Here is a 25,024-nt window from a genome sequence, read left to right on the forward strand (position 1 = left end):
ACCAAATTTGAAAGTTGTAACATAATAACCAATTTACATTTCACTATAACCTATTTCATATACCTATTACCGACCGCCTGCTTATGTTCCTTCCAATTCATTTTCATATTGCTAGTAGATCACCTTATTTCACACTGGCCTCTCCTCCTGACACAGGCTCCTTTTTGATGCATAGGGCTCTTAATTCTCTGCTTCAAGTCCCTCCTGACAACCCTCTCTTGCCTGTCCTTCCTACACAGAACTCCTTGACAAAATAAAACTACTTATAGGAATTTCTACAGACAGCCATGGAGAACATTAAATGATCAGAACCCTTTCTTGCTGTCTTTGTTCAAACAGTCAGATTCAAAACTTACTGAAATTTGTGACTGTTTTTCCACTACTTCAATTTTCCACTACTTATTTCTACTTCAGAAACATGTATGTACAAATATACGTATATTTAAATTTTAGATCACATGATACCAGTTGGAGCAAGTTTTACCAGCACTTGTGGATCATCTCAAGGGTCCATTGATATCAACTGAATTATACCATGTGTATAAGGTGTCTCAGCAGCTCTAAGAATTCACTGCATCAAAGACCTCAAAATCTGTGTTTTAAATTAATGCAACAGTTTGCCTCATTTTTACAAGGCAGTCTACTGGGCAATATTTGTGAGGCAAATTGAAAAGTGTTGTGGTTTCCAGAGTATTACAACTGCTTGGATACTAGTACTTTAACAGCTGTCTGTAAATAGTAGAATATAAAATCTCCAGCAACTTGTTAAGGACTCTATGCATGCAGTTAATTTATATGCTTAAAGAGCTCTACTGATATAGAAATATTTTTATTGGGATAAAAAAAAAATCACTCATCAAGAGAGAAGTGAGCTGTACTGGTAAAAGTGAAGACTAACTACTATTGCACTAGGAGCTTTTACTGATCCAGTTAATGGTCACAGTCTTACTTTCTCCCCACCCATGGTGAACACAGCTATATCTGCAAAAGACTATCATAAACGTGGTCTCAGGGTGTAACTGGCATACCATAGCTTCTCTTCAGAAGGCTGTGTTTGAGATTTACAGATGTATAGCCACAGAGTAAAATGTTGTTAGAGGCAGAGAATCAGACCACAGCCCATTAAAAGGGATACACTAAAAATTAGGGGATATTCCATCCTTAGGAAGGAAATGCATAGTCTGTAACTTAGGTAGGATTCAGCTCCAGATAAGACACCTAACATGCATGAACACCACGCATGTCCACATGTGAGGTAGGTGTCTAAGCTCCCATGGAACTACTGGAGCTCTAGGCACATACGTTTCACCTGCCTAGGACCATTTCAGATGCCCTTGCATATCCTGTACAGCTCTGAGCTGTCATAATAAAAGAATGGGAGTGTCTCACAGATCTTAAGTCATTTTTGGCAGCCCAGTATGGACATCTTGAGTACCTCAAGAACATTTCAAATAGCATAAAGTGCCTATGTGTAGGCAGTGGCATCCCACTCCTCATTGACACACTCAGTGGCATTTAGGGTACAATACTTTTGATCAAAGGCAGGTGTGTACCTGCGGGTGAACTGAACAACCAGGATCTGCTGACTGCACTCACTAGAAGAGGAGCATAAACACCTTGTTCACCACAAGCAGATTTGTAAAGTAGGTGAATCATCCTAAAGCTCAATCCTACCCTTAGAGTTTGATTCAGTTGTCCATATGTAATGTCACTTGAGATACCCTAGAGAACCGAACACATATCACCAAGGCTGGCAAATATGACACTGGACCTACCGCAGATCTGTATCTTTCTGAGCAGCAGCTGGAGGTACCTAGGTGAGTTATCCAAAGACATTTTAAATGGCTTCAGATGCCTTTCTATGGGCAACTGAACTAAGCCCTTTTAACAGTATCTTAACAATTCTACAGAAATGAATCATAGTTTTAAAATAATATTAGTTGTTACTAATATTGCCACATCTTATGGAAGCTTCAAGAAATTGTTAAACTTGCTCACAACAGCTTAGATTATTGGCACTTTGTTAACTCAAGACAATTAAATAAGATCAGTCTATTTCAGTCATTGTTTTTAAATAAACTTTCATCTTCTGCTGCTCTCCTCTAACAATGTACCTTTTTCCCAACAATTGGTCTTATAAGGTCTAAACTTTTATATGCCTAAGTGTCTGCTCAAGACAATGGGACTCAAGAAAGCACATGGCTGGTAGGTTGCTCAGTGGCACACTTCAGTATCTCCAACGCAAAAAAATAATTTCAAAATTTTAATGGCAAATTTCTCTGAGTAAAGTAAATGTTACACCATTATGAAGAAAGCTAAACTGAAATGCAGGAGTTAAAACTGGCATTTTACTGAAAGTCAGGCACTTAGATCCACACATGAACATCAGCACAAATGGTCAGATATTACACGGCTTTTGCATCTGACACTCCCTAAAGCCTATGGGAGCTGCAGACTGTGTAATACTTTTGACCACTTAGGTCCACGGGTCATGGACTGCAATCCCTTCATGGTAGGTACCATACAAAGACTGAGTAAAAAGACCACTCCTAACCTAAACAATAAATAGCAGCGATGTGTACAAAGTCTGGAGAGGTTGCAGTAAAGCTAATGGACTTCTGTAGATCTTTTTGTTGATTTTAGATATACAGTCCTTATGCTTTAGAAGTTTCCTTTGGATGTTAAGGCTTTTGAGTTAAGGTGTAAAGGACTGACAAAGAAAGAATCAAAGGAAACAGTTATAAACAAGAGAAGGAAGAATAAACAAACTTTTCACCTCTATAGCTAGAACTGACTGCAAAACAAGATCAGGCTGGTTTAGTTAACAAAAAGGTACAGAAGCTCCACTAATGTCTGCCTGGAGAAGGGTGACGAATTAGGCATATCTGCTCAGCATATCTGAAGCAATAGAGTTTTATGTTAGTGATTATATCATAAAAGGACAGACTCGCCCTGGCATTATAGCCATGGTCATGCTGAGGTTCCTATCTAGAGCTACAACACCCTTGCTTCCTCATTGTTTAACATCTAAAATGAGGGCAAGATTTATCCCTAATAGACTGGCCACCTGCTTCTCTTCCTTCATCCCTTAAAAGTTATGAAAAATTTCATCACTGAAGTTCTTGTAATTTTGATAAGTTTATAAAAAAATGCACTTTGTATTTCTTTTGTTAAATATTTATATTTCATTATTTATTTTCCTGTTTTCTATTTTTACTGTTATGAGTGAACATTTTCATTACCAAATGAGTTCAAGTACTTTGTTTTTAATGCAACTAGTTCCTTAATTGCTTTAGTTCCATGCTCTGATATTTGGGAATCAACAAAGTCTTCAGCATCCCTAAAAATCAGGTGGATTCAGATATGTGTCTGTGACGGTGTGTTCCTTTCCCCCCCACACTGTTGTGCTCTCTCCCCCTCAACCTGACCTCCCTGTAAACAGCACATATGTAGGGGCTGGTTGAGCATGCGCCAACTAAGGCCCGTCTAGCATGCAAATATGACTATGAGTCAATCATCATCTCCCCCCCATAAATAGGGGGCAGCCCAGAGCCCCTTGAGCTCTCCTGCATGGCAGCAGGCTGCACTGCAGAACCTCCTCTTGAGCAGGGACGCCTCTCAAGGTTACTCCTCAAGGTTGAGAGATTCCTTACCCGCGACAGATCCTCGGTAAGTGATTAACAGCATGCTGAACTTCTGCGAACTTCACGAAACTTTGCTGAGTTATATCTCCGACTAATTGCGCACGTAATCCCTTAGACATAAAACGTTGACCAAGTCTGAGACTAGGAGTGGATCCAGCCCCACCTAGGCTCCTCTCCAAAGGAGTTTAGAAAGCAAGGGGGTCCCAGTCTGAACCTCGTGACTCAACGGGAGGGTCTCCGTTGCACACACATCTGACCCTGTCCTTCATGCAGTAAATAACTGAGTGAACCTTGCCAATCGAACCTCATTAAATCGTTCTTATTTACGATTGAACTTTGTTAAGTCGCTGTCTCACCGCAATAAGTGCTGCTTCCCTCTTACGAGAGAAGTGCATTGCTCCTTTCACGACAGTGTCACAAAGTGTATCCTAAAGAAATTTGTCCACAGTCACTCAATAACGCAGTAGCAGATTTACAGCTGCTGTTATGAACACTTTATATCCTACAATTTTCTGTGTATTACAGGTACAAAATGCAGGTCTCTACCTGAGAGGGCTTGAACCTAAAAACCCATGAGACTTGATCTCCAGTTATCTACAGACATATGTAGGAAGATTATTTGTCAACGAAAAAACGAAAGTCAAAGGCAGCAGAAAAAAGCTGTATTTCAAATCATGTTAATGTAATTGAAATTAATAATCTTAAGTGAAAAATATAAACCATAGTTACTCACCTACGATGAGTAAGAAAGCTACCACTGACATGTCCTGAGCCGTCACATCCTGGAGTTGGACATGACATTCCTTCCGTCTTCACAGACTTCCAAGAGAACTGTGAGCCATTTAGGTACCCATCCTTTTGCCTTTTGGCAGCTAGAGGACACCCTGACGCACTGCGATGGGATGCATATTTTCCAGTTATATGACCCTGACCATCACAACCAGGAACTGGACATCTGGATAGCAGATAGATGAGATAAACTTTATTGTCTTGCCATCATATACCTGGTAGCCTCTACAACAAAGTCAAAATAAACCCGACATGAAAAGAAAAGAACAATCATGCACTGTGGTCTTAAAAATATTCAAGATACCCTTTAATGGGTAACGTTACAAACAAAACTGTGTTACTATGAAAAAAAAAAATCCCTGTTCTTTGATAAACCATAAGGACGTTAACCCATAGATGAAGTCACAGGTGTTGCTACAGTGCAATTGCAACAGAAGGAGTGAGACATATTTGAAATGCAGGTATTGACTACAGTGAATATCACACAGGAATTGAAATGGTGGCTACTGAGCTCCATTCGGTAGGGAAATTGCCCATAAGAACTCTATAAGCATAAAATCCTACTTAGGATAATCCTTGGTGCATTTTAAGCCTGTGTATGGAATCTAAAGGAGACGAACATGTCAGGTATAAATAGAGCTGAGTATAAAGTGATCCTTTTCTAAACTGAAAGGATGTTGCCATATTAAATATCAGGAGATAGATTGTCAGAGATGATAAGAAACCATGGCACCTACTGCATCAAAACGTGTAAAATGGTGAGCACCTTTAACCACTCTCTGAATAGCAGAGTTTATAACAAACTATTTGCTACAGCCTAGAGAGATCAATGAAAGCAGTTCTATATTCATCTGATGTTTATCCTTACTGAGGAATTCCCCCATACACACTTCTAAAAACCAAATAATCGGGGTTAGAAGGAACATGTTGGTATCTTCAAAGTGAATTTTTTTTAAAAAAATGATGTTCTTTCAGTATGCCACCACACACCACATGTCAAAACAAGGCAGGTAATTTCATCGTTTGTCCTACACTAAATTACTGCAACCCTACGCTGAGGATCCAGTTCTGAGAAGTTCTGAGCAGTCGCTACATCTGCGGATTGCAGTGGTGACTGATATCGGACTACCTTGTGAGAAGCAGCAAAGGCTTGTAGATAAGCATCTATTCCTCTTTTTGCAAACAACTGTCTAAGCAGTCTGATTCTTAGCTGTAATCTCATATAGATATTTAATTCCTTATCCCCATAACTACTTTATTCAGTGGGTATGGTTTCTCAATAATATGCAATCACTTTGTAGGGTATTTAGGAGATAAGGATTTAAGTAGTTTTTGAATTTCACATGAAAAACACACCTATAATTGTTCCTAAATTACACAGGATCAAATCCTTAGCTAGAACAAATCAGCATAGATTCTTGATTTGTTCAGTCACTGAAGTCAACGTGGCCAGTGCAGAATTCCTTAGTATTTAGAGAACTATGTATTTCATCTTAAGCTATGCTATTTTGTTGATTCAAAGAAGATTGTACACAAACCATCTTTATCTTTGCTCTTGGATAACTACAACACAATAAAGTCCATTTCTTAATAAAAAGCTGAATACATATATATATATATATATATATATATATATAACCTTATAAAACACTCGACGGCTGTTTGACAAGATTTGTTCTCACCTAATTGGCTCTTGATCTTCTTTGTCTTCCTTGCTTTGTGCTATCCTGATTCCACTTTTCTTTGCTCGTGGACAGCCTGAAAGACTGAGTGAAAGAAAAAGTTTTAAAATGCAATTTCTCATTCTTGGGTACAGTTTACAAGGAACTCACTTTCCATAGGAAAAACTAGCCAGCTAGGTATTCCTGTCTGGTTTCCAAAATTAAAGCTCAAGTGATTTAAAGATTTAAAGACAGCTGGCAATATACAACCACAAGGGGGAATCCAAGTATCTCAGTTTGCGATAGCAGGACAGGACCGCACACACAGGCAGTCCCTGAGGAGCCAGGGAAGCAGCTCTAAAACTCGCTGCCTATTAATCCCTCCAGCTGACTCAGCAGCAGCAGCGACGGGCTTTAAAAGGAGCAGGAGCCAGGGAGACAGTATGTGCTGCATATGTCTGTGAGGGAACGAAGAATAGGCAGAAAAACAGAAGGACTCTTTGGAAGCCTTGGTAGCATTAAAGATTCTCTAGGGGGGACATTAAAACCACTATCAAACCTTCTAAAATGTCACACAAGGATCCTACAGAACTGTTGAATAAAAATAGGGAACAGCTAATAGCTGTACAATGCCTTCCTGAGAAAGAGTTTAAGTATTCAGAATTCACCCAGACAAAAAGATTTGGTATAGACAAAGTTACATTTTAGGCTAAACAATGTTATATTTAACCAGATGCTGAGAATGTAGCTTTTACTATACAAGATGGAAAGAACTATCTATTCCAGGATCTTATAAACTCAGCTTTCCCCTTACATATGATGAATTTATTATAGAAACCATTTAGTAGACTTGACAATGACTTTAATAGATATCCAAAGATAAGAAGGGATTTTTTAAGTAGTTGCTATCTCTGTCAAGGACACAAATATGTGTATGCAAAAATTATGTTTAATCTTCCTTTTAAATGTTATTTCCATCTTAACATGTGGACATAAAAAAAAGAAATCCAGCAGTAGAACAACACCTTCAGAAGTACTGAGATGAGAGACAAAATATTGTTACAAAAGAAAAATTGCTCCGAGAAAGAACACAAAATAGAAGATTAAATTTTTATTTTCAGCATGGCAAAAGGTACTTCAACGTTGTATACTAGGTCCTGTCATCAGGAAGAAGAGACAAAAACAGTGGGCAGCAACATTTTCAGTTACTTTGTCTTGTCAAGACCAGAGAAGACTATGAGGAACAAGCAGATAAAAGGGAGATGCAATCACAAATAGAATTCTGTGCTAATAAATGAAAAATAGACCACAGACAAAAACAGAGATGACATACTGTAAAGTCATAAATAAATCAATTAAAAAAGGAGCTGTGTTGGCACATGATATTGGCACATGATATACTATCTGGCAACTTTTAACGAGATGACATTATAGCTCTATCTATAGCAGTAAATAGAAAGGTCTTTGAACCATCCTCTTCACGTGAGACCAGCAAGCTCACATCTGCACAGCTGAACAACTTCAGTGCAACTGCACTCTGGTGCTTGGGCCTGTGCTCTGGCCCCATTTTATTTTTCCTAGTATAAATATAGCCTATCATTTTATTTTTTAAAGAAAGCTGCTGTTTATTCAAACTTGCATAGTGCACACCAAAGTACTATATTTTCTTGTGCATAAACTGAATCTCAGAAAACCAATGCCACTTAAAAATGGTTTTCTTTGAAAATAACACTCATCATCTGTATGAAGACAGAGGCAGGAGGATAAAGGTCTGAGGAATCTGAATAAGAGGAAGCAGGCTCCAGGGCAAGGAGGCAGTTTGGGAACAGATCGGTCCATTGCCCTGTACAACCTGGATTGCAGAAAGTGAAAGAGAGGGGAGGGGACTGGAGTTACAGGTGTCCCTCGGTTATGTGTGAAACTCCCACCCGCTGTAGGAGAACAATCAGGTTTTGCAACCAAAAACTAAATAGTTAATAGGAATGCCTCAGAAAGCAATACTTTTAGTAGGTGTACAAATGGGTATGTTTGTAGATGATGGCATTTTCATAACAAAATCCGAATGAAGAATTTCTGTTTTGACTAATGATTTAATGCTTTCTCCATATTAAATCAATTCAATTATCACCTACTTATTGGTATTTTGGTGCATCATCTTTTTGCAATAGATCTTTTTATTCTGGCACTATGATTTATTAGCAAATTCTAAGACCTTTCAGATTCTCTAAACAGACATTTCAAACAGACACTTTCTGAGGTTATGATTAATTCATTTTTCCTCTGACAGCAGATTCACAGAGAAAACATATGTCAAGGATTAGCCTTTGCTTTAATTTTTTTATCCTATAATAACTAAAAGCTACTACAAAGTAAACATATTTTCTTTTTCATATCAGTTTAATTCCTTATATATGAAGATAAATGACCACAAGGGAAATTCAACTATGGTATATGCTGATATAACTTCTTGCATACATTAAACAGCATCATGTAACTGCATAGAGCTAAGGCAGGGCTAAATCTGGCTTCACGTATGTTTGCTGTTGAGCAGACATTTTAAATGCACATGATACCTAGACGTTTTGGCAACCATTTAAGAGAGAAGTTTGTCACTTGTGCTTCTGAAACTGCAAGAGTTGTGATTGTATCAAGTATAAACCAAAATGCTAACAAACAGAGGAAAAGCAATGCAAATTTTCAATGTGGGAATTAAAAGTTAACTGTAGACATACTGGGGGTCTGTCATACTTAACAGTTCTAGATTTAGGCTACAGGTTTACTGCCTTTTTAAACAGCACACATTTTGCTAGCCTTACCAGCTCAGAAAATGGTCTTGGCAGAAATCATAAACTAAGCAGTGCTGGGCCAGCTCAGTGTAAATGTGAAAAACCTCCTGGGAAGATCAGGGATTTTAAACAGAGGAGGTGCTATTCCTTCCCTGGCTTCGCATCAGCATGTCTGCAGGGAGCAAAGGGCATGGTGCAGCCAGAGGCCTTTGGGAAGAGAAGCGAAGGCACATTCCCAGGAGTCTGTGAGGCCAATATGGACACAGTGATATTTTTCGAAAGGTTAGCTATGTTAATCCCAATGGACCGGACAAATTCCAGAACAGTTAATTCTGTGGTATTACTTTTTATATCTTTATATATACTAAGCATTCTGCTGAAAGAAACAAAAATGTGGTCCAGCACTCATCTGTTAAAATATAAGAATATAAGAGCAAGGTGGATTGAAAACTGGCTGAATGGTAGAGCTCACAGGGTTATGATCAGTGGCGCCAAATCTAGTTGGAGGCCTGTAGCTAGTGGTGCACCCCAAGGGTCAATACTGGGTCCAATCCTGTTCAACTTCTTCATCAATGACCGGGATGATGAGACAGAGTGCACCCTCAGCAAGTTTGCTGACGATACAAAACTGGGAGGAGTGGCTGATACACCAGAGGGCTGTGCTGCCATTCAGAGAGACCTGGCCAGGCTGGAGAGGTGGGCGGAGAGGAACCTCCTGAAGTTCAACAAAGGCAAGTGCAGGGTCCTGCACCTGGGGAGGAATGACCCCATGCACAAGGACAGGTTGGGGTCTGATCTGCTGGAAAGCAGCTCTGCTGAGAAGGACCTGGGAGTGCTGGTGGACACCAAGTTGACCATGAGGCAGCAATGTGCCCTTGTGGCCAAGAAGGCCAATGGCATCCTGGGGTGCATTAGGAAGAGCATCGCCAGCAGGTTGAGGGAGGTAATCCTTCCCCTCTACTCAGCCCTGGTGAGGCCACATCTGGAGTACTGTGTCCAGTTCTGGGCTCCCCAATACAAGAGACACATGGAGCTACTGGAGCGAGTCCAGCAAAAGACCACTAAGATGATGAAGTGCCTGGAGCGTCTCTCAGATGAGGAAAGGCTGAGAGAGCTGGGACTGTTCAGCCTGGGGAAGAGAAGGCTGAGGGGGGATTTTACCAATGTGTACAAATATCTGAAGGGAGGGTGTCAAGAGGATGGGGCCAGACTTTTTTCAGTGGTGTCCAAGTGACAGGACAAGGGGAATGGGCAGAAACTGAAATACAGGAAATTCTGTCTGAACATAAGAATAAAGCTTCTTCACTGTGAGGGTGACAGAGCACTGGCACAGGTTGCCCAGAGAGGTTGTGGAGTCTCCATCCTTGGAGATATTCCAAAGCTGCCTGGACATAATCCTGGGCAAGGTGCTCTAGGTGACCCTGCTTGAGCAAGGGAGTTGGACTAGACGATCTCTGAAGCTCCCTTCCAACCTCAACTACTCTGTGATTCTGTAATACAAAAATTTACAGATAAAACTAGATAATACCATCCAGCTCACGGCCCAGTCCTACAGTGGTCAGTATACAATGCCCAGAGAAAGAGTTTAAAAACAGAGCAGACATGAAATGATTTTTCCCTGCTAACCTTGCTAGCTTTTAGGGGTTTTTTATTTGTACATTTTGTCTTCTGTACTATATTGTACTGCACCTTCACTCTCCTGCCACAGTCATATGTTTCTGATTAAATAGATGACCAAATACATGAACATATTCCTGAAATAGCAAAGTTCAGGCATATCTACACCAAGCATAGTGTGGGACTCCCTGTGGTGGTAGAAGTGTGAGCTGATAAATCCATGTATAGTTAAATGTAGTTGTAAATGTGACCCTCAATCACTTGAAAGTGTGATTTAATCACCTATATCATGCAAGTGCTTTTAAAACCTTTACATTTTCTCCTTTTTAACGTTATTTGTACCTTTGATGTTTCATTGTGCTTTACAGAAAATTTAATTGCTATTGTGATCTGTAATTTTTACAGTACGTAAAGGCATAGCAGATTCTCAATGTTTACTCTTTTTTTTATGTTTTGACTTCAAACTGTTTCTGGCTCTTACTGGGAATACACTTAAACTGGGAATATGTGTATTGACTGGTTAAAGACAGTTGTAAACCTTCAGGGACTTGATGAAGCAAACAAACATCCAGGCTCAAGAATATTAATATGCATGGGAGTAAAGAACCTTTAATACCAAAACAGAGGTGGGCTACCCTATTAAACTTACATTATACAGTGGATAGATAGCCATTTAAACAATATAATGCAGCTCTTCTTTACTGATTTTTAGTTCTCAAATAGTCACAAGGGCATTGCTAATTACTCAGTATTTGTAACACTACCCCTACAGTAGTACCACAGGAATTTATTTTTGGGTTACCAACAATATCCTGATTAGTAAGTGTGAATCTTTCTTTGGCTTTTGCTAAGGATCACAATTATAGTTTAAGCAGGCAATGTAACAGCTTTCATCCATAAATTTCTGTTCCTATTCTTCTAGCTTAACATACAATGTGCTGCAGCTGAAAAACAAGCCAAGCTTTATTCTGAGATGTACTAACAAGACTGGTGTATATTTGATGAAAGAGGTAACTCTTTCACTCTGTTTAAAGCTGGTAAGACCTCAGCTGGGAGAGGAGCTGGAGAACCAAGTCCAGTTTTGCTTTTTAAGACATATGGAGACAGTCTGCAAAGGATTGACAAGAACAATCAGGAAACATAATTTGTGAAGAAAAGTTTCAGGAACTGGATTTTAGTCTAGAAAAAGTAAGGCCGAGAGGAGACTAGATAAGCTATTCATGATGTAAAGTAACTGAAGCTTATAATCGTTGAATTGCTTCCTTGGGATAACAGAGAAGGGGGAAAAACTGCATAAATTTTCTACAAAGATTTTGCTAGATAATAGCAAAAATCTTCCTACCCATTTCAGTAGTGGGTTAGGCTGAAACTGAGGAATGTTCTTCATTGGAGGTATGTGAAACAAGTTAGACCAATATCTGCATACAGAGCTTGGTCTTGCCTCAGTGCTGAGAGAGGGAAGACAGATCTGTTGAGGTCCCTTTTAGCCTGTCAACTGTTTGATTTAAAGAACAAAAACATCACTCTACATACCTTCGATGTGAAGCATAGTTTCCAGTAATATGTCCAGAGCCATCACACCCAGGGGTGGGACACCTAGAATAATAATGAAAAAGATATAGAGAGGTGTTACCGACAGGTAAGATATAACTGTCAATTAAAAAACATTCATTGACTCAGTCATTGTTTCCACAGGTGCCAGCCCTGGGGATGTCTAGTCATTGCTAAATCAGAGCTTAATTCCACACCAGGGACAAACATACTTTCTTATTCATAAGATGTTTTTGTTTGCTACTCAACACCTGCCTGCTCAAACACTTTTGGTTAGCTCTAGTATCGGCAAATTAGTGGAGACTTGCAAGGCTAATCAGCAGCAGCCTGATGTCCTCTCACCACCAGGAATGAGTAGGGTTGACAGCAAATGAAATATCCCCATGGCATATTCTTATCTAAAAAACACAGCTAACATTACAAGTGAACCATTTTGTTTCCAAGATGGCTATTGCTCTAATCCCCCTGCACAGTGTCATGAGGTGTTGGTGCACCATGGAGGTACCCCTCCACTTCTTCATGAAGTGAAGGAAATGCCTGAGGAAAAGGAACTGTGCAGACAGGCAAGTAACATTGGCCTTTTGTAGAGAACTGGTAGCCTAACACTCCCAAACATCCAAACAAGCTACAGCAAACGGACAGAGATGTCATTGATACAGTCATCAGTGGAGTTTCTAATAGTTGAATGTCATTAGAGTCATAGAAGAAAAAGGTTGCTTTTTTCTACATGGAGAAGATGATCGTGATTACTACAGAAAGAACTAAGTTATAATGCTAAGTAAAATCATTAGCTGGTGTTTGAATGACTACACTAAACCACAAAAAGGAAAGAGAAGAATGAATTTATATTCATTTTATAGAACAGACAAATTCTATATGTATCTCAAAAATTCACCTTTCTTGAGCATTAGTTCTGAATTTTAGCCATGCATTAAAGCTTCATTTCAGGAAAGCATTCCAGTTCAAAAAAGCATGTGCACAAATTCAGATGTTGCATTCTGACACATCAAATTTCCATAACACTGAATTCTCTGACTATCTGAAGTCCAGATTTCATGCAGATTTTGGCTTTCATCCTTTAGTTATATGTATGCTTTCTTCAAAGGAAGGTAAGCTCTTGCTCACAAACAGGTAAACTCAGGTTTCACAGAGGCTTCTAAAAGAACTTGAAAATTTCATAAAATCAGGAGTTCAAGCAACTTGGAATTCAGTGCAATGGGGCTGTCATGTTCCATTAGGCTGAACTTAAGCTCTTTAAAGCTAATAAGCATTACCTACTTCTGAGGAGCTCATCAGGGCCAAAACCTCAAACATGATTAATGCAACCCTGAAAGAGATAAATTAAACTGGAATTTGTTAAAAGGAGTTCTCATATGATCTTCATCTGGATCAGTTCATTTTTTCCATAAAGAATATTAAAATATGGTAGTACTTCCAGGATGTAAGTTGGTAAAACCTCTGGGATTCACTAGATCACGGAAGTTTCTCTTCTACATGACAAGCATACTATGTGCTTTGGATGTGGAATCTAAACAACACTCTTAAAGATAATTCTCCTTTTCTCTTGCTTTATGTGTTTACTTCATTTATACGGTAAACGTCTGCAACAATGACTATCCATTACTACATCTTTGCACAGCACCAAGTATAATAAGACGCTGAATGTGTAGAAGGTGTAATTCTTAACACCTTAAGAACAATATACAAATCTGGCTTCACACACTACTCTTGCTGTTTGTAGAAAGATTAAAAAGTCTAATTTTTACATAGTTCCCTCTGATACAATGAGGTAAAAAATAAGGGCCTCAGTCATAGCTCAGTCTGTATAGACCTTACTATTCATTCCTTGCTGTGGCTGCACATGGCTAGCACAAACTTTGGAATATAGGTTGGATATTACTTCAAGTTAAATATTAAATGGTTAATGTAGAGAGTCTTCTATTTTAAATACTTCATATCTAAATATTTGGATGTTCTCTTTTTTTGACAAGTGTTTTGAGAACTGCAGAGAGAAGTTCTATCATTTCATGTTGTGCTTTTTTACTCCTAGGTATCTGCAGTGTTCTACAAAGCTTATTTCCTATTTCAGTCAAGACCAGCTCTATCACTGAGGCCTGGTAGAAGCTTCTAAAGATGTTGTACCAAAAGATATGGGAAGAGAATTAATTAAAGGAATTGATTAAACTTTTGGCTCTAAATGGCCATTGTATTTAAATGAATAAAAGAGATCAGAGACACATCAATTTGTTCCTCTGCAGTCTGTCTGAGATGCTACAAGGATTCCCTTTTTTATGAACCCATGTTATTTGAAGACTGTGTAGACCATAGCCACCATTTTCCTCTACAGACTCCTAGTACAATCCTTTCAAGGATAAGCTATTATCAAAACCGTACAATGTTTTTTCTCATCTTCTCCAAGACTTTTGCTATAGGCAGGCATGACTAATAGTGTCTTAACAAACAGGATTTGAAAGATGCATCAGTGTAGCTGAAATCAATCTTAAAATGGGACCATTACACCTCTACCATTTGGAGAGTCTTGCACAATTTAAAAACTGGCCTATTTCTGTGTCATTAAAAAAAAAAAATCGTAAGCAACTGAAGGCAAAGAAGAAATCATCCTGCTGTATACTGAACTTGAGTTTTCACTAAGGGCTCTGTACAGTTCACATCCATTTAATATCATACTTTTGATTAAATGAGAACAGTTTTTCTTATGTAAGGCAAGGATTTTAGAAAGACCTTTCAGATTTTGATCAGCACTATATTTGTCTTCAAGTCTCATAAGCTTATATTGACCTAAATGTAACAGTTGAAACGAGAGTTAGTGCAGTTGACAAGAACATTTTAAAACCCTAGAACATTTCTATTTATTTCTCTTCCCATTCTATGGAACCTGCTTATAACCTCAGTGAAATTTGGGATGCAGATATACAACAGTCTGTTTCAACTATAAAGTTATTACAGTAATTATGTTATCTTAATTAGACTAGATAATGAGACAACTACAAGTCCTTGTACCATTAAAATTGTGGGTCTAGATTTTCAGAATGTCTTATCATACAGATGACTACCATGTACCCTGCTACTTGGCTATCAACAGCTACCTACAGACCTTTGAGTCAACCAATTGTATATGCAGGTAATAATGCCTGAAAAATATAAGTACAGGTGCTTATAGGAGGCAGGTGATGTGAGCCCCTTTGAAAATGAATGTCAGAGGAAGTGGAAAAAGTGATACACAATGTCCTCAATTACTTAAAGTGAATGTAATTGGGCAGGATCACAAGTTTATTTGTAGACTCTGAAATTAGACACTTATTTCAGCAAAGGAAATACTTTAGTACTGTAGAGTGAAGTGATAAAGGGTCTTCGAAGCCCTGTTCAGAACATATGACACTAGCACTCTATATGAATTCAGAGCATCCAGCAAAAGAGCTTGTCAATGAAGGGGAATGCAGTTAGCACCTCCTTGGTGTCCTCTTCACTTCACAGAACATCCCTGAGAAGCCTCTGTGGGAACAGGAGCACATGCCAGAAAGCAGGGAAGGCAACATCTGGGGCAGCTGGATTCAGTATCGGGTTTGGATTCAATAGCAGGAATGAAGAACAGGCAAGCGCCAGTGGAGACAAATATACTTAAGCCGTGCCACCCATTTTTCACAGGGGAAAGGACTGAAGGTGTGCAGCAATTAGAAAAGGCTTTCAAGCAGCTTGAGGGAACTTAGGGAGATTCCTGTGGGCTGGGGAGGAAAGGGATGCAGTGCTCAAATGGGATCTGAGAGGGTTTTTCCAAATGTCAATAGTAAATGTCTTGCTGTAAGCTCAGCAAAGGAAAAAAAAAGTCACATCAGTGTAGCAGATTATAAATAAGATACACATTTAAACTTATATTCCCAGGCTTTTATCTATGTCTGCAGGACCTGGATTAGCTTACATGTAGCTAGCATGTACCTTAGGTATTAAGCTAACATATAGCTCAGCTAGCATGAGTCTAAATAGGATGTTACACAAGGGTACCAAGACATAAACCAGAGTCGTTTTCTCCTCATTATTGTGTATTGCTTTGATTGACTTACTTTTAAGGTGATTTTAAAAAATAAATTATCTCTAAAACATACTAATAAAACAAGGACATATTAATCTGCAATACAATGGACACACTTTGCAATACTATTTTTTTTTTCCCTTTCAGAGAGTTTACCACAAAGGCTGTTTTAGGCAGAGGTCATGGAAATTTTCTCAGCACACACAGCCTGATCACAGCTCAATGCTTGGGCTCGGCCTTGGGCTCTCAGAGACCCTTTGTCAGAGATTCATGAATGCAGTGAATTCTACTTCCACCTCAGTCAAATCTCTTGTCTTTAAGGTTTGACCATGTTGTATATATAAATCCAAATGGAAACCTGGAAACTAGAATTATACAAGCCGAAATTCAGCACAGCATACAAACACCAAGTCAGGTCATTGTAACACATAGTTGCATTTTTCGCTAAGTAGGGTGATAATGTTTAACTTAATCATCAGAGACAGTTTTATCAAGTGTAAATGATATAACTTCTTGTCTCTCTGCTGCCCTTCCCACTGTCTCTTTCCTCTTCATCTATGCTCTACGCCAAGACGTCTTTCTCTGCACATCAGACTGATCATTTCAGCCTCACTGCCCTGTTTATCATTAAGACCTGGTTTTCACTAAGGAAAGGGCATGTTGTTGAGGTAGGCTGTAGTTTCACATGAATTGACAGGTTTGTATGCTGTGTACTTTCTTTAGCTAAGTTCTTTAGGGATTAATAATAGTTGCATACAAATAAAGAAGTAAAAACAGTCACTAATAAAGATGAAGGGTGTTGTCAATTCTGATTATGGCACACTTCCCCTACATTTTATTTTTGGGCTGAGGAAACTTGCTCCCAAGGAACTGAAATTAAGCCTTTAATTTATTTCACATTGGCCATGCCAAGAGCTATCAGATAGTAATACTTTCTAGGACCTACCAAACTATACTGGGTTCAATTGCAATGGGTAACTACAAAATATCTTTCATAACATGTTATTAGTAGCCTGGTTTATCAGCTCTGAAGACCGAAGTTATCTTTTTTGTGTGTTTTACAGCACTTAGCAACCACCACACTGTGGACACAATCTTCTCTTGAGCTTTAAGTTACTACCATAAGTAAATAAACACACATATAAATAACATAGTCTATCAGACATCCTATTATGCTAGATTATCCTATGAATTACCAACTGAGTATTTAGAGCAGGTGTAGATAGTAACCCAAAAGAAAAATCATATTGAATTGAATGGAGGAATAAACTAGTACGTTGTACGAAAATTCAGACTGGATCTTTAGAATGTTCCACACTGCAAAAGAGTTAGAATTTAATAGAAAATTATATCTTTCCCATAGTTTTATTTTGACCATGCTGTCAATCTCTATAGTAGAGATGTGATTTTCTGTTCAAGGTTCAGAAAGGCTAGAGAAACATAATTGTTTCCTGTGAGATTTTTTCATAGTAGAATGTAGAATTTCTTATTGTCTGGTGGTTCTCATGTATTTGAGATTCTGTTTTATTGGACTGAAACACCAGGAATGGAATTCACAAGTTGGAAGGCTGGAAGATAGACACAATAATGCTTTGCATTTCTGTCTTTCATCTGAAGATCTGAAAGTATTTTACAAACATTAATGGATAAAATCTCACAATACTGCTTTGAAGAAGGGAAGATTTTGGCAGAGGAAAACTGGGGCATAGAGAGGCTAAATGACTTTGCACAGAAGAAGAAAACTGGGGCTAAAAGAAGAGCTTCTTATTCACTGTTCTGTTTGCAGCTATAAAGCCATATGTCCTCTGAAATGACATGTAGATTCATAAACAAAATATTGTTTTTTCTAGCAGAGTAATACAGAAACAAAAGGTTACAAAAGCAAAATCTTAGAGATACTTTGTCTGCAGTTCCCTAAATTGAATGTGTGAGGAAAGGGAAAGAAGGGGAGGGGGCAAGAAAGGGGAGGCAGGAGAAGAAGCTTTGTCAAATGAAAAAATGGAATTTACTGTAAGGTATGATGAGTTTCTTGTATGTCTATGTCTCTATGAATTTGAGCACTTGTCAAAAAAGACGCATTTACAGCTCTTGACACACAAGTCCCCTATTTAACTCCAGAAGAGGAAAAACAGAGGTAGCACCAGAACATGTTTTCCTCTAGTTCCTTCCTATGCCACTCACCACTGACTGGCAGGTAACACTCCAGGGCGAGAGGAGAGATTATGAACAGAGCTGTGTTTTCCTCAGGGGAGACTTTTGATCCACAGGTGTTTCTGTAACAGTCAGGGCTGTGGTTATTGTTATGAAGACACATATTTAGCAGGAACTGGACAGAAATCAGCAACCCATTTTGCTTTTACAATTCTGGACAGTCAGAGTAACACCTTCTAGCCATTACTGTCCCAGCTACTTCTGTAAAAGCAATCTGGAAGTGTAAATCTCTAAATCTCATTTTCAGTCCCAGATATCTCGGTAAACTGTCAATCTCTAATTAAGTAGATGTGACACAGGAATGCTGCTGATCTTTTCCATCATGAAATCACAGAAGAAAAGCTGTTGTTTTTTGTAATTCCAGTAGGAAGATAGATGTTTTCCCTCTTTTTTACTGTTGTCTTTTGTGTCTATTTTTGTACCATTTCATTGGACTTCTGCATTCATAAAGTACTGATACTGCCATCTAAGCCTAGACAAAAACCCTCTACCACATTCTCATAGGAAATACATCCTATCTGTGGTTTTTCAATGAAAAGTTGTTTTTTTAGGATGGATTTGTTTTTTCTTAGTTTCCCTCAATGAAACTGTACATCTACAGGCATACCTCATTTTATTGCGCTTTGCTTTATTGCACTTTGCAGATATTGTTTTTTTTACAAGTTGAAGGTTTGTGGCAATCCTGCGTCGAGCAAGTCTATCAGTGCCATTTTTCCAACAGCATGTGCTCACTTCATGTCTCTGTGTCATATTTTGTACATTGTTTTTTAGACATAATGCTATTGCACACTTAATAGACTACAGTATAGTGTAAACACAACTTTTATATGCCCTAGAAAACCAAAAAATTCATGTGATTCGCTTTATTGTGATATTCGCTTTATGGTGGAGGTCTGGAACCAAACCCGCAATATCTCTGAGGTCTGCCTGTATGTACTTTTTAATTGTCTTTTTCCTCTGTCCTATTTCTTTCCTGATGCCTCTTTCTCTTTATTTTCAATCCGTTGTTCCCCTTTTCCCATAGTGGAGGAGAAGCCTCCATTTGTTTTTGTCCTCTGGTTTGCTTTCCATACATATTCTTTCCTCATTTGTCACTTTTCCTTCCTTCTTGTCACTTTTCAATTGTTCTCTCTCTTTCTTTTACATCTTTTTTTCTCTATCCCTTTTGGCTGATGTCTTCATTTTCAGTTCCTCCCTAATCCACTCCTCCTTTTGTGATCCCTAACAACCTTGAAGTCGACAGTTCCTTCTTCTTCCCTCCTCTTTGTTGTTTCTTTCCATTATCTCTTCTTTCATCACCCTTCTTCTTCTCCTCCTCTTTTCTCCCAGCTCACTTTGTCTTTCCTACTCTGCACCGCTTGTGGCCCTCTCACTTAGCTAAAAGAACTGGGTACACATTACATCCTTGTGTCAGAGGAGAAAATACTGTGTTGTGAAACCTTATCATAAAATTTCTTGACTGCCAAGACACAGAGTCTTGTTCAGAAGTATCTCATGCTCTCCTGTCTAATAATTATTAAAGTCCTTACAAGCTTTATCGCTGGCTTCAAAGGAGCAGACCTGGGCACTTCCAAAAATGCCATTCAGAGCTCATTTGAACTAGTTCAAAAGATGGCAAAAGTTCTGTGGGACAGGTATGCAGATAATGCATATTTCAGTGGATCCCCAGTCTGTGGTTTCATGTTCTAGGCAAAACCTATGCTCTAGGGCTCACAACTATACCTACAAAAGCATGTAGTCAGACATAAGTCAGACCCTTATAAATATCAAAGGTTCATAAAGATGCATTGTAAGCTGAAAATAAAAATGGAGTTAAATTTAGATTCATGTGTTAATTATTCCCTGTATTCAGCTCAACTAGAAGGATACTTAATCACACAAATGTAGTTTTAGGAAATGTGCTAAATACTACTTTTTCATATGTAAAATTCTACTAACATTTCCTCCTTAGCAGAATACTACTAACACCACAGGCCTCATTGCCTGTAATAGGAAAATAAAAAAGCCAGGAAGGCATAAAGGAAGATGATTTGAGGAAATAAAAAAAAAGATAGCCCTCCCCCCCCCCAAAAAAAAAAAATTGTGGTGGAATGTAAATGAGTGAATATGGAAAAAATTCTTTTATTTTGCCTGATGCTCACTGGCATTGGAATCAGCACAGTCCCAGGAGGTATGGGCGGGAGATCAGGGAAGCCAGTTGGAGGACCACTCCAAATGGGGCATTGAACTGAGTCCTCTGAGAAGATACTGGGAGAAGTGCCAGTTGGGGATTGGAAAGAAATGCAGTCTTCCTGTCCATAAGGGGATGATGCCAGGCCTATGGAGCTTGTCCAGTCATAAGACTGTAATAATTCTGGCTCAGAGGCTTCCTGGAGTAACTTCAGTCTCTTCCATCTCTTTTGAGAGATTGCTCTATCTCTCCTTGCCTCCAGAAAGCCTCAGCAATTGAGTGGTTCTAAACTGGGGATGCCTGACTGCATGCTTTTCTCCTTAGGTGAAATTTAATTAATTCTCTGACTTTTTTGCATGTACAGTTTTTTGTGTTCTTAGCTCCTGGTGCTATCTGTATCACATTCCTGTATTTCTTGAACTGCGTGTGGGGGTGAGAAAGAACATGATATGTTTTTTAATTAAGTTAAAATCCATTTTCCAGCATGCAAACTAAAATGCAGCATGCTGGTATTCAAAATATTGCTGTGCTCTCACAAACACAGATACACATGATGCTTTTAAATTAATTATATTGGTTTAGAAAAAAACATGTCTTTGCCTTCAGTTACCACCTCTGCATGCTGCCTGTTCTGCTAGCAGTCAGGACTTCCTAGCTTCCCAGCAGCAAGTGCCATGACGTGCTGCCCACTGTTCTCACATCTAGCACCAGCATATACTGCTTAACGTGCCAGTTGCCAAAGGCATGGTATGTGCCTAATATGAAATAGCTTCTGTGCACTACCCAGGGGGTGCTCCATTCACAGAAGCTGCCAGAGGGAAGCTGTGAATCAGCTCTCTCCCTGGGCACCTTGCCCACGCTTTCTCTCCTGCCAGCATCGCCTGTCTTGGAGGCAGCACTGGCCAGCTGCAGATCCCCTCCCCTCAGCAGAGAGCATTTCCTGGCACCAGGGATGAATCAGTTCCAACATATGCAAATTCAAATGTTCATTTCCAAACACCTCATTGCTTTGAGAAAGCTTCATTTTTATCGCAAAGGAATAGCATAAAATGATTGAGGCATAGAGAAAATTGCAGCAGAAGACAGCTCTGAGAGAGCAAAGCAAGTTTTCTGCCTCCTAACAGCATTGCTTCAAACCTGTGCTTGAAAGTTTGTTCAGAATAAGAGAAAGCATGATTTTGAAATACATGTGCTTTTCTTGAGTAATTCAGAATGGACATGTATTCCTGAAGAAGAATGTCCTATTCCTGGTTAGTCTTTTAGAAGGGGAATCACTAAACCTTTCAGGCATATTTGCCACTCAGCCACTGCACAGCAAGATTGGTCCTGTCAGGGTTTGCCAGGAGGAGTGACTTGAATTGTCTTGCTCCCTGTATGTGAAGACGGGCCAGAGAGAAGGGCTTGAAGACAGTGGCACAGATACAGCATTTGGCATTCTTCATCTTAAGAGTGTCTTAGAACTGGTCTAACCTTTCTGTTCATGATGTCAATGGAGGTTTTAATACAAAATTAAATTAAAATGTCAAATACTGCATACTTCAAAAATGTATTCTTTAAAGCAGGGATTTTTTTTGGTAATAAGAGACATTATGGTCTAGTTAGTAGCCTGATGATTGCCTGAATACCATAAAATTATCAACAGCAGAAATCTTGAAGTGCTGTCTCTATGTTGGTGCTTCTTCCTACAGTCCATGCTCTGCTCTTTTTACTTCACATATCTTCCCCCAGATGAAACAACTGCAAAAAGCTCCAGTGGGCACAGCAGTATGACCTTGAATCTGTCACTTGCTGAGACTTTCCTGGAGGTTTGGGGTGACTTTGATACCTATAAATCTAGAACATTCAAAACAGTCAGCACCTCCACAAGAAATGCTCAGAAAAACTACCAGATTAGGACTGCTAACAGCAGAGGAAACAACAACTTCCTTATAGTTTGTGGCCATAACAATCCACTAACGTTGCTGGGAAGAGAATGGGTGCAACGCAGCACTAGCTGTTCCTTAGCTATTCTGTATACCTGTTTTTGATTTGAACAGAACTGTTCAGTTTGTGCACTTGCAAATATTTCATCAAGAGAGGGACTCTAGAAGATCAGAGGAATGGAGACAGTTGGATCAAATGTAAGGGGGAAAGGAAAGGCTAAGTGTGAAAGAAGGAAAGGGTAAGAGCATGAACAAAGTTTGTTTTCCACATCCTCTTTCATAATAGTTCATCTAATATTAGTACGTAAGACTGAGCCTACAAAACAGGCTGGGGTATTTCTAACCCTGTATAAATAAGCAAGAATTAGGAGCCCTGCCTCTAATGAGAGTCCTCTCAGTCTAGCCCGATGGCAAATCCATAAATGGATAGGGTTGTAAAAAAAGCATATGTAAAAAGCATGTAAAAACCCTATGTAAAAGCATAGGGTTGTAAACACCTTTGAGTTATATGGGAAATATATCATGGGCAGCTTGAGAGCTCAAAAGTTTGAAAGTTTGAAAAAAAAATCCAAATGACAGAAAATATTATGGGCCAGAATACTCTTCACTCTATTAACAGCTTGTTGCTTAGTGTCCTGTTTCGACAGAGCAATGAAAAAGAGAATTTTCAGTGCTTATTCAGTATGGTAAGATAAGGTATACAACAGTAGTTTGGTGTAAAAAGTGTTTTTGAGACTAATTGTATCTTAAGACTAAGAGATATGTTTTGTTCCATATGCAGTCACTATGCTGTATCCATCAGCAACCTTGAGAAATGCCTTTAGAAGTACAGTACCATAAAGTTACCAAACTGGACAGATTTTAAATCTCTTCTGAATATATGTGTTTCTACTTGAAAGGATGTGCCATCCAATGACAGGGACAGGTTAACATTTCAAAAGTGGAGCAAACTCTCAAGGGTTTCACTTCCCCAGACAGCTAAAGCAGAGATACTGCTTTCTATTTTGGGGGTGAAGAGTCAACAGCAAAGGAGTAAAATCCTTTGGTTTTCATTTTATGAAAACAAACAGCTTCCCCCCCTAGGCCTACAAACATTTGTCAAAGGCACAAGTGAGGAAATGTGAAAATACTGAATGTGAATTATATCAGACTGCAAGAGGCAGTCTGGTCTAGTGAGAACTCTAATGAATAGTACAGCTAAGGGAAATCCAGTTCTGTTACTGATTTACTGTGTGAGTTTACACTAATTTTTCAGCAACTTCTCAGGCATGCTCTAATTTTTGGTGTGATTGAGATTCTAATGCTCCATCTACACTGACTTCTGAGTATGACCTCATCCATTACTTGAACCCTAGTTTGCCTCAGACCTTCAATGTTAAGCAAAACTTAACGACATACTGAGGAGAAAATTCTTAATGCGAATCCAGACATGAACCTCCCTGCAAAGAGGACAGGTTGGGCGTGACCACAGCTATGCCCACCCATACACGTACTCCATCTTACTGCCTTGAGGTAGTCTCAGATGGTTGACATTGGGCAGACAAATCAGTCACCCTAAAGAAGTAACATATCTTAGAAGGATGCAATGTCTTTTGTACTTTTCCCAGCACTCTGAGAACTGTAAACTTGGAGCTGTAAGTTCACACTGCTGCAAGATGCTGCAGGATGGTTATAAGGCTGGAGCACTTTGTTATACAAGGCTAAGAGAACTGGGTTTGTTCATTCTTAAGAAGAGAAGTGTAAGAAACAATCTTATTGCTGTCTGCAAATGGTATCTAGTGGGATGGTGTGGAGAAGGCCTAGCCACAATCTTCTCAGAGGTGCACAGTTGAAGGATGAGCAGCAATGGGGATAAGGTTCAACATGGGAAAGGCCAACTCCTTGTAAGGAACTTTTTTTTTTAACCATCAGACTGATCAACGCTGGAACAGATTGTGAGATCTCCAACCCTGGAGTTATTCAAAACTCAACTGGAAAAGGTCCTGAGCAACCTTCTCTAACTGAATTTGGTTTGAGCAGGAGTTGGGACTAGATAACTTCTAGAGGTCCCTTCCTACATGATTTTATAATTCTGTATTAGGTCTGGAAAGCTGTATCAAGGAGCACACTGTTTTCTTTACTTGGTCTCTTACTAGTGGCACAGATACAGATGCAACCTTTCTTGACAGGCTGATTTCCAGAAAGATCTAGCCCTGTCATTCTCCTTGATTTCAATCACTTCTTGAAGGTTCAAGTTCAACTATCAACCAATTTTTTTGTTTAAAACTTTCAACAACTCCATTGAAAATCATGACTGCAGAGTCCAGTTTAGAGAGCTAATGAATGCTGAATAATTCTCAGTAAGGTAAATAAAGTGAATCACACCAAGTTTTCTGATCAATAAGCAGGACAGATAATACTCCCAGTTCCTACTCCACACATCCATCTGCCTCTGTTTCAGAGTTTCTTGTCCCTCCTGAAAGGATATTGCAGCTGTCTGGGTAGCAGTAAGAGAAACAATGAAGTTTTTAGTATGGCATTCAATAACCTGAAATTGGTGCCATTTTACTTTAACCTGTCAGACTGTATTAGGCAGTTTGCACATTATGTGAACAAAGGAGACATCCCTTCAGGGAGGGCAGGAAC

At 39.0% G+C, this 25,024-nt stretch overlaps 1 protein-coding gene across 1 annotated transcript in view; it reads right to left on the bottom strand.

Annotated features, from left to right (window-relative positions):
• The window catches only part of MYT1L (myelin transcription factor 1 like), a 130,808-nt gene that overhangs the window by 19,691 nt on the left and 86,093 nt on the right, over nucleotides 1–25,024 (bottom strand). The window contains exons 15-17 of the mRNA XM_067294830.1: nucleotides 12,031–12,093; nucleotides 6,116–6,199; nucleotides 4,378–4,599 (exon numbers count right to left, since the gene is read on the bottom strand). Of these exons, the coding sequence (XP_067150931.1) occupies nucleotides 4,378–4,599; nucleotides 6,116–6,199; nucleotides 12,031–12,093 (369 nt within the window). The remainder of the gene's footprint in view (nucleotides 1–4,377; nucleotides 4,600–6,115; nucleotides 6,200–12,030; nucleotides 12,094–25,024) is intronic.

The sequence above is a fragment of the Apteryx mantelli genome, chromosome 3, assembly GCF_036417845.1.
Source record: "Apteryx mantelli isolate bAptMan1 chromosome 3, bAptMan1.hap1, whole genome shotgun sequence".
Lineage (NCBI taxonomy): Eukaryota > Metazoa > Chordata > Aves > Apterygiformes > Apterygidae > Apteryx > Apteryx mantelli.